The 19,736-nt window shown below is 47.5% G+C and overlaps 1 protein-coding gene across 1 annotated transcript; it reads right to left on the reverse strand.

The window, feature by feature from the left end:
• Window positions 1-1,015: 1,015 nt before the first annotated feature.
• tshz3a (teashirt zinc finger homeobox 3a) lies at window positions 1,016-19,112 on the reverse strand. The gene is made up of 2 exons (XM_030426820.1): window positions 18,550-19,112; window positions 1,016-5,237 (listed from the first exon to the last, which is right to left on the reverse strand). The coding sequence occupies exons 1-2, from the start codon at window positions 18,587-18,589 to the stop codon at window positions 1,921-1,923; spliced, it is 3,357 nt and encodes a 1,118-aa protein (XP_030282680.1). The 5' UTR covers window positions 18,590-19,112; the 3' UTR covers window positions 1,016-1,920.
• Window positions 19,113-19,736: the final 624 nt, after the last annotated feature.

Consider the following 19,736-nt stretch of genomic DNA (forward strand, 5'->3'; position numbering starts at 1 on the left):
AAAGAACATGGTGTCCCCAGGCATCTTCAAATAAGACAAAGGTAGATGGGTGAACATTTTGAAAACTAAATGTGTGTGTTTGTGTGTATATATATATATGTGTGTGTGTGTGCCTTTATCGCACTCTGCACACTGACAAACATAAAAAAAACTTTCTCATTACATGGCACCGAGCCTGAATTGTGACTACTCTGATAGCATCAACACCTGCCAGTAATATTGTTAGATCCAAAAGCCTGCTTTGAGGGAATAGCACCTGTCTGTGCATTCTGCACCACTGTCAGCTCGTCTCAGCGCGCGTATATAGGATCCGCTTTATTTTTTCCAAGGGACAGTCTCGGAGTCCAGGTGTGTGCCAGATCTGCTGTCTGTGCCCAGGGCTCCTGATGGCATCCAAGCCCCCGTGGTAATCAGCCCACTCTGCCTGCTGTTGCAGCCCGCCTGCCTCCTCCTCCTCCAGTGGCTCGTTTCAGAAACATCTGGTGGTTTACATGCAGCACACACCACCTGCCAGACGCCTTGCAGGCAGTGGCACCGCTCGCACCTCTCGAGTCCGCCCCACAACAACACGACGACACAGAAATCACCAGGAATATCGAGACAAATTGCAGTTGTGAAGACAACGGCGGATTTAAAAATGCTGAGGGTTTTTTTAAGTTCTGCTCAGCATTTCTGCAGATGTGGCTTTTTGAGCAATCTGTCAGCTGACTTGTAAATGCTTAGTCATTACAATGTGGGACAGGAACTGGGAGGGGTTGGGTTTTTTTTTTTTTTTTTTTCCTAAGATGGATGATTTTCCAGTAAGCCAGGTGAAAAATTAGTTAACAGCTTGGAAATTATATTTTGGACAATTCTGTCAAGTTATCTGTCGTGTCAGTTATCGCTCTTCATTAACGGACTGCTTTAAAATGTCACCTGTTGAAATATTGCTATTTTTTTTTTCAAAATTGGAGACCCATAATGCACCTTGATCTACACATTTCTCCGGTTGGGAAATACGAAAGAAAACAAATGATTTATGCAGCAGTTAATTCAATTTAATCATAGAAGCACAAGGCATTAACATATTTGTATTGTTGTTTTTTTTTTTTATCAAATAACATTTATAAAACTATTGTGCAAAACAATGTCCTTTTAATCTTCTTCAAAGGCTCTGCACCAGTGGATAGTCATAGTCCTCTTAAATTAGGAAATATAACAAGTATGCATAATTTAAACAGCAAGTTGTAAGCTTATACACTTTATATACATTTTTACACAGACCTGGATTTTAAGTGCCCCTCACTCAATGATATAGAACAAGGCAGCTTTTACAATCAGCAAGAAAAATCAATCGGCTGTACAGAGAAAACTATAAAAACAAGCAATGAACTTTTGCTGTTTGGCAGATTCTTTTAAAAGGAGCGTTCCCAGGCGTTTGGCTGTTTTAAGGTGTTTTTTAAAAAAAAATGACCGGTTTGAAAGGGCATTTTTAAAATCTGGACAGGACAGGACTGTACAAATGTAACAGTAAAACTTGTCGAACATGCAGTCTACCAGCAAATCAAAAGCAAACTCACAAAAAAATAACAAAATAAATACAATAAAGTTAATACATTTTTTCAAGTCAAGTTATTAGCTGACCTTCTAGTCAAACGAGCTTCACCATGATCGTGAAATCATCCGTCTTCTGCCGTCTCACGTTAGCGAGGCTGTCTATCTTTGACCTATAGTATATTTTGATTTGAAATAAATGTCTTTTGAAATACAGAGAAATCAGAAATGTTTATAGGCCGAAATAGATGTAAACACCTCGCGCTGACACTTATAACAGTAGTTCATGCCATCTTTGTGCACTTTCAAATATTCTCTGTTGTTTTTTTTTGTTTTCTAACAGCCACTCTACATGTGTTTTCCAGTACGACTGCCGCTGAGAGCAATTTAGTGTTTCTCTAGTTCGCACACATATAGCAGATGGTCCTCTGGAGACTTCCCATGGCTCTTGCTGAGGTGAAGCTTGATGGCGTGCTTAGTGGCAAATTTACGGACACAGAGCTGGCAGCGGTACACTGACCCATTACTACTGCAGTCATCTTGTGATTGTGGGGAAAGGAAGGACTCCAGGGGCACTAGTTTCTCAGTGAGAGTGTGGGAGTCCCTGACAGTCTGTTTGGGAGACAGCTTGGCCAGGTCCCTGATTCTGAACCCTAGGTGGGCTTCCAGGTGGCATACGTACGCTGCTGGGGTTCGGATCTGTGAGGCACAGTCACTACAGAAGAATATGGGCTGGCCAGAGTCCAGGTTCTTGAGGAACTTGGTTCTGCCAGTTCTCCGTAGCTGGTACTTGACATTAGCCAGCCAGTGGCTGATGGTGGTCATGGAGAGGCCTGTGAACCGAGACACGTGCATTCTCTCCTGCGGGCTGAGGTCGTTGATGATGTACTTCCCCTCGGATGTCTGCCTCAGGCTCGAGGCAAACTGGGCCTGCAGGAGGAGGAGGTGCTGGGGGTTCCAGTTGGAGTGACGACCTTTGCGTTTGTGGCCATGCATGGTCGCGTCATCTTCGTCGTGAGTAGAGCCCACAATCTCGGCTTTCTCAGCGACCCGGGTCCGTGACGGCGGCTTTGGGACATGGTGGGACTGTGTCAGGTTCCTTAGCATGTCCGAGATATCCGACAATGCGTTTTCATGCAGAGGGCTGCTGGATGTGTAGGGAGACACCACTGTTAGCTTTGCAGGAGTAACGAGGGACGATGGGGAGATGGAGGAGGCTGTGGACGAAGGGGTGAGGGGGGCTGAGCCAACAGAGCCTCCTCTATCGCTTTTCCCTTTCGTCAGGTCCATAGGCTGATCATCACTGGGCTGGCAGAAACTATTATCAACTACACTTTCCGGCTTTTTGGTCTGTGAGGGAGGGGCGGCCACAGCAGCCCTCTCAGCCATGCTCTGGTTGAGCCTGGAGAGCATGCTCAGGGGATCTTGGTTTGGCAAGGCAGGCTTGGCTGCTTTCCCCAAATGAATGTTCATTACTGACTGAAGAGCACTTAGAGGGTTGACAAAGGGCTGCTCTGGAGGAGTATGGCCAGTGATAATGGCGGTGCTGCATCTCAGCGTCGAGGTGAGTGGGGATTTGACTGCTGTCTCTCTCTTGGGTTCTGTTGCAGGGGACGCTCTGTCGCTATGGCTTCCCCTGTCGCTATTGGCTGGGGTGACTGCCCGCCATTCCCGAGGCGAGTCAGCCTCTCCTCCCTTGTGAGATTCTCCAGCCTCGCTGCTGCAGGGAGAGAGATGATTCTCCATCTTGGGAGACAACTGTTTCACCCTTTGCTCTACTTTTGCTACTTTCTCAGTCACTTTTTTCACTAAATCCTCCATCGCCTGGAAGTTGTTACAGGGGAAGGGGGAGGACTGGCTAAGTGGCGGGGAAATGAGGGGCTGGTTCTTGGCGAGGGAGGACAAAGTGCCGTCCCCTCCGTTGAACAGGAACTTCACTGGGGAGTTCTTGTCCAGGCCGCCCTGTTGGAGCTTGAGGGCAGTGGGGAACTGGTAGGCTGCATGGATGCTGGGGTATCCCCCCCAGCTTGGGTTCCCACTCTGTGCCTTGTTGATGGCTGAAGTCACAGTGTTTTCCAGTGATTTGAGAATATCAAAGCCACCTTTAGGGCTCTCCTTCAGGTCCTCTTCAGTGAGATAGTTATACATTGAGATGTCATATTTTTCCTCCTTCTCAGTGTCCTCCTCCTTCCCGACTGGAGCTACAACTTGCTTCTCATTTCCGACAGCCTCTTCCTTAGTGCACTCCTCCTCGACCTCCTCCTTTTTGATCTCTTTAAGAGGAGGGGAGGTGGCAGGGGAGGTCGATGTGGTTTGAAGAGGTGGAGGAGAGAAGGTGGAGGGTGCGAGCGGGACAGACTGGACCCTCTGTTCAGTCGGTGTGGTGACCCTCACAGGATTGGGGGAGGTGGCCTCAGGAAGTGTTTTGATTCTCTTTCCCACAGAGCTGGTCACCCTCAGGAAGTGTCCTGTCACCATCATGTGGGTTCTCAACTCTTGTAGTGTATTATGGGAACTGCCACACTCCATACACTTCAGGATCTGGAATTTGTTGGATTCGAACTGCCACGCGTAGCTTGCACCGTTCTGGTGGCCGTAGCGGTTATTGGGAGTGCTGTAGGGGCTGGAGGAGGACTTCTGTGAGGTTTCACTCAGGTCCGCCTGTGAATGCTTAGCTTTGGGGGTTCCTTCTCTAGAGCGTGGTGACGGGGTGATATCCAACCCCACAAGTCCCCTTTTCTTAGAGGAAATGATTTTGGCTGCCACGGGGGCCATGGGCTCCTTCAGAGGCACTTTCTGGTAGTGTTTGGTCTTGATCATGTGGACACTGAGGTCCTGGAGGGATTCAAAGGAGTGGCCACAATACATGCACTTCAAAACCTTCTGGGCATCCTCCTTCCCTTCCATCTCCAACAGGGAACGCTTTCGTGGTTTAGACCAGCGCTTCCCGCCACTTCCTGCCCTGTCGTGGTTGTCATCGCGATAGTGACCTGTGTCATTCATGTGAACTGTCAGCTCCACCAGGGTGTCATAAGCAGCACTGCAGCCCTTACAGCGAAATTTACTGGCCCCACTGAAGATTGAGCCAAACAGCTTTGGGTTTTGCCTGTGGAGCTGGACTGTACTGAAGAGGCTGGGCTCGGAGTGAGCATGGTGACGGCTCTGGGGAGGATGCTGCTGTAGTGACTTTGCCACTGCAGACTGGTGCCAGTCGTAGCTTCCGCTGCTGCAGCTGCTACTGCTACTAGTGCTGTTGCTGCGAGCCGGCTTCTCTGTCGAAGCTGACGATTGCGCCTGTGGCGGTGTGGAATTATAGTTCAGCGGCGACCACAAGGGGCTGCTCAGGAAGCTGGAGTAGATAGCCTTCATTTGTTCTAAGGTGTCCATGCCTATGGGAGGTGTTTTAGTGCCACCATTCAGAGGTGCTGTGACCACGTTGGTCTCAGCTTTGCTGGAGGGGCTCTCGAAGTCTGAGAGACGGTCACTGGTCTCACTCACATGTGACTCACTGTCCATCTCTTGTCCTGAGAGCTCTGCGGCCCCAGCTGATTCCTGGTCACATGCCTGCTCCTTGGCAGGGTCTGCGCTCTGCTCCACAAACTCATCTTTCATGGGAAGGTCATCCTGAGGGGCTGAGGGCAAGTCGTCTGCTTCCACCTCCTCATCCTCCACAGCGTGCTCTGTCAGCTCCTCGGGAGAATAGGCTGCAAGGAGAATGGAGACAAAGAGAGAAAGAAAGAGATGAGTTAAATTGCGGGGAGTGAACACGCTATGTTAGAATAACTGGAGAAAAAGTTTCCCTGCTATGTGTGCCCGAGGACTCCCAGGGATAAATGAGCCATCTGTGTGGGAGCCTTTAAAGCTGAGCTGAGAAATTACAGTCATCCCATTTCACCTCATCAACCGTTGAGGTGTTATTTTCCTCTAGGCGAGCCTGTATTTATATACTACCCCAGCCACACGGAACTTATGCCTCCCCTCTTTTCACTCCTTCTATTGGAGGAAAACAAAAAAGAAATATCTTGGCAAAAACATAATGCGCCATTTTATTTATCTCAGGGCGCAACAGCTTGAAATGAAAACTAAATCTGAAATTAATGAAGCCCAATCTCACTGTGGCATTCTCCTCTGGGGTAATAAATGAGTTGGATCAACCTCCATCTGTCAGTTAATATGTCTGACGCCTCTTCATCTGCCTCTTCTCTGATTACACACACACACATATACACACACATGCGCATGCAGACAAAGAGCGTATCTTGAAGAATTTCAAGAAAAGGATGTCAGGATTTTGTTGGAGAAAATTCTGACATGTTGAATAGACATCCGACAGTGTCATCCAGACCGAAGTGAGTTCATTAGTTTCTTAATGTGCGGAAGATAGTCGATACTCCGGGTTAAAGCTGAATTCTTACAAGCAAATCGTCACAGTCCAAACAGGTGTTAGATGTCGTGCGAATATAAAACAAAAGACATTTCACTCATCGTTAAAAAGAAAAAAAAAGGAAGTAAGAAAAATAAAGGGAGGAAGAAAACGAGGCCGCAGGAGAAGGATGAAGATGACGAGGTGAGAGTGAGGCGCGTCAACATGACGGCAATGCATAAGCGATCTGTCACTTTGTATGTTGGCGCCCACTGCTTACATGGAGAATGGTGTGTGTGTGTGTGTGTGTGCGTGTGTGTGTCTCCTGTGGTGGCGAGCCTACCCACTCAACGCCAACTCACCCACCACTCGCCCCCTTCTTCCGCAGTGTCATCATGCCTTCCCCCCTCCCTCATTTCCTGTCCACCTCACTCACAAAACCGCTCAACTTAAGGAAAAACAAACAATCTCTTAAAAAAGAAGCGTACGGCACGCGGACAGGTCTGAGGCCACTCGGACAATATTGTAAACCAAGACAAATGCCAAAGAAAGAAGCTGTAGGTATCGTCAGAGTTTGTGCGCTCATACGTTGTGGACGCAAACAGGCACACACACACACACACACACACACACACACACACTGTGACTAAATCCTTCATTCCCCCAACCGCCTCACACACACACACGTCCAGTCTAAACAAAAATGTCATAGCTGAAATAACTCTCATTTCCAGTGCTAACAGCCAATCTCTAGGCAGCCATGCGGCTGGCGCTGGTCTGATTTGGGCCCTGGGGGCACAGTCAGCAGGCAGCCCCACTGAGAGGCCAGCCTAATGGAGACCTGGCAGGTGCGGCCCACTCTCCGTCCTCCCGGAGATTTGGTTTGTCACTGGGTATCCATTACCTGCCATTCTCCGCTGATAGGCCCCGACAGCCCTGATCAAAAGATGTCGTCGGGCCCCAGTCCGCTTGGCAGTCAGTGGCATGTCGTTTGTAAAAAGGGCCAAGCAGGGTGTAAATAAAATGACATGATCACTTCCCCGGCCCCTCATGTTCTGGACACAATTATGATAATGTGGATGTGGAGGGGAGGGAGGGGCTCGGGAGGATGGAGAAAGGGGGCGAGGAGGTAAATCGCTCACGCTCGGGAAAACACGCAAGGAGAGATATCTCACTGCTACCAGGGCTCCAGCGGCTGCCCACACCCTCCTCTCTCCCCCTCGCTTTACTTTCTCTTCCGCTTCTCCTCTGGAAGGATTTCGTGTCAGATTCTCATTTGAAAGAGGAAATCCAGCCAGGATGAGGCAGTTAATGTGTTTGTATCCTGACTAGCTGGTCACAGATGTCAGCTTGCATCAGGCGAGCCTGACACACCGCTTGACCAAGTTGTCAGGTCACCTTTCTCTTCCTCATCAAGAAAATATTCCACATATTTCTTCACATTGTCAAGCTATTTCATCAAACCATCGCTATATCCAATTTCATGCCATGTTATCACATTCGTAAGCCTTCCCAGGCCCCCTCTCTGTGCCGGAGCTCGGTATTAAATGTTTTACATTTCATACTAATAGAGCTGCGGCCCTATAGGTTATTGTTCAATTGTCATTAAGCCTTGATAGCGTGGAGAGGGGGAAAAGAAGTCCAAAAGGACCGGCTATAAAACCTGGAGAGTCTAGCCGTGCTCCCAGGCAATTTAAAATGCAAAACAAAAACCATTATGTCTGAGCACTATCTGTTAATTTAATCCCCAATGACTGATAATCCATCACACAGGGCGACAACCACATCCAATTATTCTCCCTGGCTTGACTGACAACAGAGGTGATTTATCAAGCTAATAAAAGGTGATGGGAGTATAGAGGCTCCCTTAGAATGAAAAAAAAAAAGAGGAGAGGATTATGAATACAACAATACTCTTGGATGCAGTCTTAACTATTATCTGAGCATATGGTGTCGGGCCAATGTATGAGTTTTCCTAGTGCGTGTATAAGTGAGAGGAAGAGCGATGCGTGTGTTCTTGTAATGATAAAGTGAGCCGATGCCATGTGGGGGAAAGACAAGAATCATTAGGTTCCATGAATGATCCCTTTCTCGGGGAGGGAGGGAGGGAGGGAGGGAGGGAGGATAAGAACGGTCGGAGGTGCACTTTCACACAATCAACATCTCAGTCACGGCTCGCACAGAAATAGCAATAACACATTCGCACAAACACACATGCTGCCGACAAAGCAAAAGTCTCACGTGCAGAAACACACATTTCACCTTTAATATACGCAACCTCAAACACACACACGCGCCCCCGCGTAATTATAAATAAAGCTAGTCAGTCGGTTATGACACCAGCTCACCCCCACCACAACCAACACCACCACCACCACCACCACCTCTCTCTCTTCCTCACACACACACGTACATGCACGTAGATGCAAGCGATGAGGAAAGACAGTGACATCTTGGCATGCAGGAGGCATTCCTGTGGAGTATCATTTTCATAAACATAAGGGCCGCAGACGAGGAGGGAGAGATCATCTGATAGAAATACTGCAGTGCTGCTCTGACGATCAGGAACAACAGACAGGGCAGGGACAGGGGGTGATTAAGCAGGAAGGTGCTGTGGCTGCCTCTAAAGCAGAGCCTCTCTCCGTCTCCTTCCCTCCGTCCCATGGGTTGTCTCTCCTCAAGTGCTGCTGAAAGCACGCTCTGTTTTTTTAGATGCTGCATTTTAAATAGGCCTCGTATGCAAGAGTGATAATCTGAGGACCTAAAAAGAAAACAATCAATCATCTGCTGCTCGAGTAGGAAGTCTTCTGCACTCCTTTTCTGTGCTCGACGAATAAACGCTGCTGCGTGACGCGTCCTTCAAATAATATCGCAATATTTTTTTAGGTTATATTACGAGACACTATAATATACGTTGGGATTTTTAAAACCTCCAAAAGCACTTCAAAATCAAAAAGGGATGTTTGTAGGGATGAAAAAAATATTAACACAATGACATGTTTGATAAATAATTACCAGTAATGAGCATTTAATGACTAAGTGGTTAAAAGCAAAGTATCAGAACAAGTAGAACAATTCAGAAAATTACATAATTTTACTGTAATGCAGCTTTTTGAAACCAGGGAAAGAAAACACTTCTGCTATATTAATGTACGCTATCCAAACTCTAAGATCTCATATCACAACAACGCTATAGATTTGATTTACATCATCGTCCAGCCGTACAGCATATATGTTTAGTTTTATTCTAGTGGATGTGAATTTCCACCACCTCTTCATCAAGCTATAACTAACTCCTGTCTCTTCTCTTGAATCTGTCCCTTGATGACCAAAGTGCATATTCCTGCTCCGACCTCCACAGCTGGGAAAACAGTCTGGCAGCCAGATCACACCCCACAGCAGCGGGATAAACAGGATGTGTCATTAAAAAACTCTACCTATGTCTGACCCTCAGACTCCAATGACTGCTCGGTCTCTGAAAAATGAAGAAGAAGAAGAAGAAAGAAAAAAAGATACAACCTTGCCACAGGCGTCGTGATATAAAAAAGGTGAGTCCTTTGTACGGTCGGCATGAGCGCAATATTTAATCTGTGCTTTAAAAAGGTGCCGCATCGCTGGCAGATGTCTGTTTATTGTTTGTTTTTCTGAAATTATTTGGCAGAAAATACAGCAAGGTGATAAGAAGACCAGTTTACACTCACACTGAGCCGCTGTTACCTGAGATAATCTCAGAAAAACTGTGTTTACCTGCTTCATAGAGCAACGTAATGCATAATGTAAATACAATACGCTCATTTTTTAATATTACACTGATAGAAATGAGGAACAACAATGCTTAAAGGTGCACTATAGTTTTTATATTTACAATATTAATCAGGTTATAATATAAACTCGTAAATATGTATAATAAATAAGCAGAATGAGGTCCCCAGAACATGGTTTGAAGTGGGAGTAAGTAAGTAAGTAAAACAGCAAGAGTTTCAATCAGTGAAGATTTTTTTTCTCTGCCAATCAAAATTCCTTCCCAAAAACTACGTAGTGCACCTTTAATTATCACACCAGGATTTTAAGCAAACACAACAAAAAAAACTGACACTAAAACAAAAAGCTAACGATCGTACGAGGGCTTCACAGCTTGATTGCATCTTTATTTATAACTCAATCACCGTATGCACGGAGAACTGTGCCGTGGAACAAAGACGCAACTGGGCTGATCCGGGGAGGGGAGAGGAAATTGTCTACATGGGTGGTCCCCGTATAGCTCACTGTAAAGATTACAAAACATTTTTTATGGCCTCCCCCGAACAAACAAAAAAAAAATCAAGCAACAGGAAAAAAAAAAAAAAAGCAGCAGAGAGATTTCAGCCTGTTGTTGGTGGTTTAATAAACAAGGACGCAAACATCGAGCTGCGTAAAAGAATGAATGCACAGATCGAGGAGGTTCCACACAGCTGTCGCGACCTTTTGATCACGTGTCGGCCTCTGCGCAGTTATAAACTGTGTCACAACACGACGAGTGCTTCTTGACATGTGTACGGTATTTCAACTGGACCCCGACGCCCCCTTAAGAAACCAACACGGCCCCTCAGCGGGGGGCTCTCGCTGACAGGAAACGGCTCCAGAACACTACAGGACAGGAAGTCACCTCAGTCTCAATCACAAGAAACCGCAAAACCGCCGACTTCCACTCTCTCTGTGTGTCTCTCTCGAGTTTCCCAGCAGCCTAAAAAACTCTTTAAATAGATTAGAATAATTCAGTCCAAAACAGCCCCATTCTGTCAAAATAGCTGCAGATCAGTAACATACCTAAAATGCCTCTCTGTTGTACACATTTGTCAAAGTAACACACTCAATCAAACTTAGTTCTCTCCCTCCTCTTCCCTTTGATCCTCACAGGCTGGGCTGAAAAGTCCCACGAGAAAATATGTAACAGGTGATCTGTGGCCACTTGAAAAATTAATAAGTCCTGACATAATTCGCTGCTTCGAGATATGACCACAGAAGGCCGTCCTGTGCTGCTCGCTTTCCTTTTCCAGGTTTGTCAAACACCTCGTTCTGCGTTTTGCTCAAGTTACCGCCGATCACGGACGTCTTTGTCAAGTTTTTTTTTTTATTTGTGTGTGTTCTCTACCCCCTGATGGCATTGTGAATACATTGTGTCCGCCGATTGTAGTGCAGGATGTGTGATATGGGAGATGGGAAAAACAGAGAGATCATTCTGGCCCCAGGCAAAGCTTAAGGCTGAACCTTGTCAATGCACATCGTAAGAGAGAGGAGGGAGAGAGACACGGCACAGAAACAGAGAGAGAGAGAGAGAGAGTCACTGAATAGATTCAACCCTCGGCTGACTGTTATGTTACGAGCGAACCTCAAAAGCCGCCAGCTGCATATACAGACCTTCAAGACCTGAGAATTCATCTTCTTTATCTGACACCAGATGAGCCACAAACATATAAAAAGGCCTCCCCGCCACTAAACTCTAATGCAGAACGAGCAGGGGCAGCAAACTCATAGCTCCGGTCCCCCGGTTCTGAAACCCGATGCAGCCACAACAAGCGATAAACAAAATGGAAACAAACTGAAAATCCAACACAAACAAGCTTCCACAGGTGCAGAACCAAGGGCAGCAGAGAGGTCTGAGATAGCACGGGAGGGGGAAGGAGGCGACGTTTTCTCAGTTCCTTAAACTGCCCCACATCTCTGCCTCCGACTTCTTCCCATCAATCTTTTCTCGCGGACTCGCTCCCAAACAAAAACTCCACGAAGCAGAACTGCTGTTTGCTTCCCCATTCCTGTCGGGAGCTGCTCAGGCCTCGTACAAAACGCGCTGTTAAGAAGTCACCAGGTCGTGTCAGTGAGGCAAAACACTAAATAAACTAACGTAGAGACACACCAAGACCGCACACGACGACTGGGACGGGGTTTAAACACGTCGATTTACATGCAATCGTAGTAATATTTGTGACTTAATGTTCCTGGATTGGTCTGAACTACTTTGCAAATGTGCTCAACAAAAAAACAAAAAACATCCGGCACTCCTGCGTCAAACGACTCTGCGGCAGCCAAAGGTTTTTATCGGCCGCACCCATCGCTTAAAACACGACGCTGTGAACACCGTTTAGTCGGCGTTGAGTTTGAAAGTCGCGTTACTGCACATGTGCAACTCACAACAGAGATGAGAGAGAGAGACAGAAGCGAGACGTCTCCCTGTTTTTAGCTACTTTTCTGTTATCAGCTCCGGGAAACAAAACGCTGTCTGTAATTCAGGATGTAATGAAGACTTTTTTAAAAACAATCTGTAACGTCTCCTGGATGATGAGGTCTGATGAGGTGAACCATCTGCTGCTGTCCACTGCTCCCTGCTTCTAACTGGTGGATTCTTGACAACGTGAATGGCACCAACTCGCATATTTTAATTGAGTTTACCAGCGTTTTAAAAATAAAAGTCTAAAAACGCTGGTAAAGAATTAACCGAAGATCTCCAACCGACTGCGTAAACTTCTTTGCCAAACTATTTTAATTAACATCACGTCTGTGTGCAGGCAGAATGTGCAGACATCTGTCTTTTTGATGTGCTAATGTCACGGCCTTTCAAAAATACATTAAATGTAAATTTAACGATGACATTAACTCTGATGATAGCAGCTACAAAACATAACTTTCCTCTAAGGTTTGTGCTGCTTTCCTGTGGGCCTGACAGGGAGGCTGGGGGTCAAAGGTGACTGCAGAGCTGACACTAAATCAGGGGGTCAAACCGGGGCTACAGTCGGGATGAAGGGACGGGCTCGGGTCTGAAACTGGGTTTATGTTTGCGGCTGGAACTGGAACTGGGCCCGCGGTTAAAGTTAAATGTTAATGCAGCGGCGGCGGTGGCGGTGATGTTGGAGGGGGTGAGGGGAATAAAGTCGAGGTTGGGAGTGGGACGAGCGAACCCCTCTCACAACGCACAGCTGCTGCCATGATCGCCTAGCAACGAGGAGGTGATGGACACAGCCTGAAGATGGATGGCCACCATAAATCACCGTAGTGAGTAGGAGGAGGAGGTAGGAGACAGAGAGAGGGAACGAGAAGAGGACAAAAAACAAAACAACAGCTTTTTTTTTTTATCTTTCTTTTTCTTTTCTTTTTTTTTCTCTTTACTTCTCTGCAGCGGAGTGGCCTCGCCTCGACCCCGTCACTGTACTCTTTTATTCATGATTGTTGGGGAACGCTGCCGGGCCGGGGACTCTTCTGGGCAAAGCTCAATGGAAACTTCTAGGTAATCATTACAGTCAGTTAGATTGGATCCAATGGATCATTTTATAATTGCAATAAACTCCACGGAGGCGGCTGCGTGCCCTTCAGTGTCTAGAGTTTTTCATGACTCCACTAACTTTTTGAAGATGATAATAATGATAGACTATACCTTTCATAAAGCAACCCTTCAGGCAAGGCAATCTGGGTAGTGTAGTTGCGGGATAAACATCCCTGGGCTATCTGATTATGGCCTACTGCTGCGGCACTGGTGTCTAGTAACACTCAGAGAGAGCGCTCAGCCATCCATCACACAGTGAGTGTCTGTCTAAGGCTTTCCACCCTGCTTCTCCTCGTCCTGGCTCTCCAGTTACAGCCATACACGGCCGGCCTAAATAATATTCTTCATGATAAATGGCACTATAAGCCTGGTATCCATCATTAATCTGATTTTTAAAGAAGCATCCATCTTGGAGAGAGCCTGTTAGGGCCACGGGAGAGCAGAGCAGCCCGGGTTCATTTAAAGGCCAGGCTGCTGCATGAGTGATACCTGTCAGCCCGGCTCATCAGGGAGCAGCACACACACATTCATACGTTATTAAACACTGACGCCATATGGCCACACACACACACAGAGACACACACACCTCCACAGCGGCCCTACGTGTGCTCGTCTTGCGTATACCACCAGATCATCACGCCGAACGAACACACTTGTCGGACTCGTGCGCTCACAAAGTAATATTCTCTCCGCTTCACGCAGACATCCAGACACGTGTCATGGAGAACATACTGTCACTCATCAAAACACAACTCGGTGTAACTCAATCCAGCGCTGTCATCTCCAAAAAATCTCCCCCTCCCAAAACGCTTCTCCTCCGAAAAGGCTTTCAGGAAAACTCACTCTTCCCTGGAAAAACTCTCACACACACTCACACAGACGACAGCGTCTCCATTCCTCTTGTCTCTCTCCACTGACTCTGCACCTCATTCTCCATTCCTCTCCTTCTCTTTGTTTCTCTCTGTCTTGTTTTCCCCTTCTTTCACTCTCTCGTTCCCTTCCTCTCTCTCTCTCTCTCCTCCCCCCCACACCTCCCCGTCCACCTCCCCTCCTCTGTGTGTCTGGTAAAGCCTGTTTGATAAATGACACACGTCACCGTGTCAGAAGCGAAGGGTGGGTCAGTGATAAATGACTCTGTTGAAAAGGAAATCGGCTCTCTGGCATGGCCGGGGCTATTCTCCTCCTGGATTGGGTTTCAGGACCCCTGAAGACCGGAGCGGCTCAGTTTCCCCCCCGAAAAGAGAACACATCCAACCAGGCTGTGACGCTCGCTACCTTCTGGGAGGGGTGGTGGGAGAACGAGGGGAGAGCGAGCGAGCGAGCGAGCGAAGGTGGGTGGGTGGGAGGTGGTGTTTGGAGGGATCCAGCCTGTCCCAATTGTCGCCACAGTGCAGCTGCATCTATCACAACAGCGGTGGGACTATTTTTACAAAGCCTCCGACTCAGTGCCCAGACAGCAAGTCCCGGCTGAAAACCTCGGCTGAAAGCACACTGAAAGGGAAACGGTTTTCTATTTGTGACACTACTACAGCACTTACACTCCTCTTTCTCTCCCGGAGCCCAACCCTATGGCTTGACATCTGCCAAGTGTGTGTTAAAAAGGAGAGAAGGCCCATTTCACCGCCCCCACTCTTCTTCTCCTCATCGTCCCCACCTCCTCCTCCTCCTCCTCCTCCTCTTACACTCTCCCTTTCACTCACTTGCTGGCAGGGTGGCACTGTTATCATTACACAGGCAGGATTTATGGAGTCAGGGCCTATGGCAAAAACAAAAAGGCATCTGTCAATACCTGTGGGAAACACTCTGTCAGCCCGCCTCCTTCCACTGGTGCTCACAGCCTCATTAGGTATGCACTTATCAGACACATAGATCACAGACGTGACTCAACCTCACCGGAATCCAGCCACAGGACTTTCATTAGCAACGGGGCCCTGCAAGGCCAAAACATTCGCCGCGCTCGCACCTGCAAACAACGCCAGCGGAGGCGTATTGTTGTTAAAGCTCGCGAACGCTGTCAGTCCGTATGTCGGTCGAAACAATTAGGTCCCAGCACTCGCTCCCCCGCCGCTTCCGTAAGGGCATGCTTTTCACACTTAAACAACAGGAAGGCAGACAGATAGAAAAAAACAGCTTACTCCATTTTTTCGCTGGCTGCTTTTAACAGCCCGGTCACAACACGCACACATGTGTCGTATGCAAGGTGTGTGCTTCGAACTGCTCGTACCTCCACCGGGCATGTTTGTGCTCTACGTGTCGTGTTGGTGAGTTCGGAGTAACGCTGCAGAGACGGAAGAAACCGAGCTTACGTCGGGTGCATACGCAGTTCAGAGTTATGGCTCGACCCCAGCAGGTGGTCTACGGTTACAATTCCTTTCATCACTATCTCCAGCCAAACCCCCCCGTACACACACACACACACACACACACGCAATCCCAACAAATCAGAAAGTGCATGCTGACTGATATCAGCGTGCACACACACAAACACTCGCTCACTCGCAGATAGACGTGAGTGATGGCTGCCAGTCTGGCAGCTGTAATCCTGACCCTGCAGAAAGAAGAGACTGTTGCTGTGGAGCACCGGTCCAAATCAGACGAACACCCGCCCCCACCCTTCTCCTTCTGTGTTGGACTCACACACACAAACACACACACACATATATGACTAGACCATGACAGAGAACTGTGCGCACTAAACACACTGACAGCGTTCTGCGGACACACTGCGCAGGTTAAACATTCCAGTGAAATCGCCGCGTCCTCGCCCACACGTTGTAAAGCCGACGCCGACTTCCTGTTAAGTCGGTGGAGTATTTCAACTTTCTGCAGCCGTTTCAACAGCTTCAGGGCTCCGGCCGGCCTCGCGGCAGAGCTAATGGCCAGCCGCAGAGGAAGGAGGCCTGTATTTCCACAGCTGGGGGAGTCTCTTTCTCATGTTTGCTCGGCTGTTTACGTGGCCAGCTGCCCTCGGTTGTTAAGAGCACTCAGACCTGACCCAGGTAGGCAGGCCCATTTGTCACCTGCAGCGGAAAATTGAGTTACAGCACAACCAAAGGCGAGCGGCTCTGTGTAATATCAAGTTGATTACATCAAAGTGGTGGCAAACCTCATTGGGCTGGGCACCCCGAGCTTGTCATCTCCAATCACAGGGCCTGTCAGGACTCCATCAGCCTCACGGCTAATTGGACCAACGCTAATGAAGCAGGCAAAACAAGTTTTCTACTGTGGAGAGAGAGAGAGAAACCCTCTCAGACGGAGGAAGGGAAGAGAGGGAGAAGCTGAGACAGTGTGTGGTGGAGAGACAATGAGAGAGCAAAGCAGTGTGTGTGTGTGTGTGTGTGTGTGTGTGTGGAGCGAGGGGTGGTGGTGGAGGTGGAGGGGGGATTTTTCATGCAAGTCTCAAGGTTGCAGTGGGCTGACTCTCCCCCTAAGTCCCTAATCAAGGCCCATCATCTGTCATCCTTTTCTTTGCTCTCTCTATCACCATGCTCTGTGCTGCAATCAATTCATCATCACCCTTTGTGTGCCACTGAACAGTTGACAACTTTATAACTTGCAGCTGCACGGGCTGACTGACAGGGGTGGAAGGGGAGCATGAAAAAATGAAGAAATGAATAGATGAATGAATGAACAAAGAAGCGTGGATTCAGGGAGAAAAAGTTGTTTTCTAAAAACACAAAACGATCTATATTACAGCCTTTTATTCCCGTTCCGTCAACAGAGAAGGCAGCAGTGTTAGCCGGGGAGGAGAAGAGGAGGAGAAAAGGGAGAGGAGGAGACGCAAAGAGAGGAAAGGGAGAAAGAGAGTGAAAAAAAAAAAAAAGAGCCCCATCCTTCTCACTGATCTGAAATCAGAAAGCTTTCAGTCATTCTTTATGTGCTCCCCGCGGCCACTCTGAGCCAGTGAGCATGTACATTAGGCTGGGGCATTTTGATGAAATAAAAGCCCAGGCCAGCTTATGGCTAAACAGAATGGGAGCACTCACTCAGCCTGTCTCTGATTGACCATTAAAGCCATTGATGAATGGGCCTGTCAGGGGAGAGACAATTAAATCAAACATGAAACAAAGCCGTTGTGACGGCCCGGTCTGACAGAGCAAACCCATTCCTCCCCTCCATTACATAGCACACGGCTCCTTTTACAACCTCTAACCCACTCCTCCCCGCCTCCTCTACCCACTGTGTGTGTGTGAGTGTGTGTGTGTGTGTGTGTTCAAAGTGAATAAGTGAGCATGTGCACATGGGGAGTGTGATGTTCTCTGCTGGAAGTGTGTGTGCGTCTGTTTGTATGTGTGTGTGTGTGATGTCTCACAGTGAAACCACTTTGTCCCCCCTTCTTTCACTTTTTCGTGAGTCAGTTGACCATCAGACAGAAAGAGAGAGAGAGAGAAGGAGAGAGGAGTGTGTGTGTGTGTGTGTGTGTGTGAGGCAGAGAGGGTAAAAAGTACACAGGGCCTTTCAAAGTGGTTTAAACGTGACGTCAGGGGCCTGCAGCACATGGTGGGAAGTGATTTTCTGATGCAAATCGGGAAGGATCAGATCAAAGCCGCATGACAGCCAATCAATCAACCGTCAAATCGGACATGGCAACTGTCGATTATGGCTCCTTCCAGCCCACGAAACCTCCATTGTCCGCTCTCAAATTGTTTATCTTATCCCAAGAAAGAGAAAGAAAAGAGAAAAAAAAAAGCTCAGAGGTAGAGGGGCTTTTCTGTTTTTTCTCTCTTTTTTTTCCTCTCCTCTTCCTCCCGCTTGTGCAAAAGAAGTTATGCGCTTGGATCAAATGCGCACAAAGCCCTCATGTCCCCCCTTCTTCTTCTTCCTCCTCCCCTCCTCTCCCTCCTTATGGCACGCCTCGGGCACTCACTATCAAGAAAACACGGCTGGTTTCCAGAGGGGCTTTTTTTTTTTTTTTTTTTTAACCTTCTACAGATCAAATACAGACAGCAGCAGCTCTCGGATCGGTACCAAAAAAAATGTATGAGGGGAGGATTCACGTTGGGAACAATAGGAAGCGAAAGTTTACAAGCAGTCAACTAACAGCGGAGGGGAACACACACACACACACACACACACGTACACGCACGCACGATTCCTCAGATTGTTGTACAGAAAAACCGCACATCCGCTTTTTTAGGGGGGGGGACAGTTTCTATGAGGTCTCACAAGAGTAGCCAAGAGTGACAAAGCGCATCGCTAAAGAGAGAGAGAGACACACACACACACACACACACACACACACGCAAAGTGGAAACGGAAATGCAGTGACTGTAAAGTGAGCTTTACAAAACAAAAGGTAACATCCGCAGTAAAGCTGGATCTTTTTACGCACGCTACAGTTTTGGACACACGCACGTACCTGCTGCGCGCTTGGGCGCTTCTTGTTTCCTCCGCGGCATGTTTTATTCGTGTGTGTGCGGGGGGATTTCCGTCAAACTCTTCTGTCTTTTAATTTCAATAAACCCCCCTCCTCTGCTCCTCGGCGTATCCGGGAAGATCCACCTCTACTCGGCGAGAAGAAGGAAAAAAGATTCACGCCTTCGTGTAGCAGACTGCACAACATCGGGGAGTCCGATGGGAAGAAAAACTAAAAATCATCGCTACGGATTCAGCAGCCAAAACAAAAAGTCAGCGGGGATGAAACGTAAATAAAAGGAGGCGGAGGAAGAGTGGAAAGAGTTGTTGTTTTTCTTCTTTCTTTTCTTGTCGGTTGTGATCGCGTTGAAGAAATGACAAGCCGTGAGAAGAAGCCAGCGTCCACCTCGGCTGCCTGGTCTGGCAACAGGCAAAGTTGAGGGATAAGAGAGATGATCGCGTCACTCACAGCAGGAGAATGGGCAAACCCACCGCTCCGTTAACTCTTTACTTCTCAGAGAGAGGGGCGGACACCACACCGCCGCCGAGTGTCCTCCTCCTACCTCTGCTTTGCTTTTTTTTTTCTTTTTTTTTTTTCCACATGAATCACAGCCGACACACAGACAGACAGAGAGACAGACAGGCTGCTGCACGGTGATCGTTACAAGCCACGAAAACCACAAACAATCCGCGATCGTGTCACCGGATTACGCGCCTCGCATTCCTCCCGGACGCGTCATCTGGATATTAAACATCATCACATCAGTGTTTGTTCGTGTTTCTGCAGAAATGCACGAACGACTGATGCTGCACGTTGTTCTGATTAACACTGTGTTCCTCTTAAAGTAGTTTTTAAGTCAGTTTAATTATCCTGCTAGTGAGAAAACACGCGTTAGAGGCTGATAATGTTAATATCACGTTATAATAAACCCGATTAATACATGGTGAATCAAACTTCTGTCATTGAATAAGCATTTTAAAGGATGATAAACATCATTTTCAACTATTAATGCATCCAAACACTGTGTACAGATCAACTACACAGTCTTTATTATATATTATTACATGTACAGGTATTTTAAACATAAAAAAACAACATTTAATTGCTTGTCAACACTGAAATAACTGTCGGGTGATGTTTAAACAACCATAAATGTAGAATTTTAATGGTGATGGGTGTCACAGATTGTT

The sequence above is a fragment of the Sparus aurata genome, chromosome 8, assembly GCF_900880675.1.
Source record: "Sparus aurata chromosome 8, fSpaAur1.1, whole genome shotgun sequence".
Taxonomy (NCBI): Eukaryota; Metazoa; Chordata; class Actinopteri; order Spariformes; family Sparidae; genus Sparus; species Sparus aurata.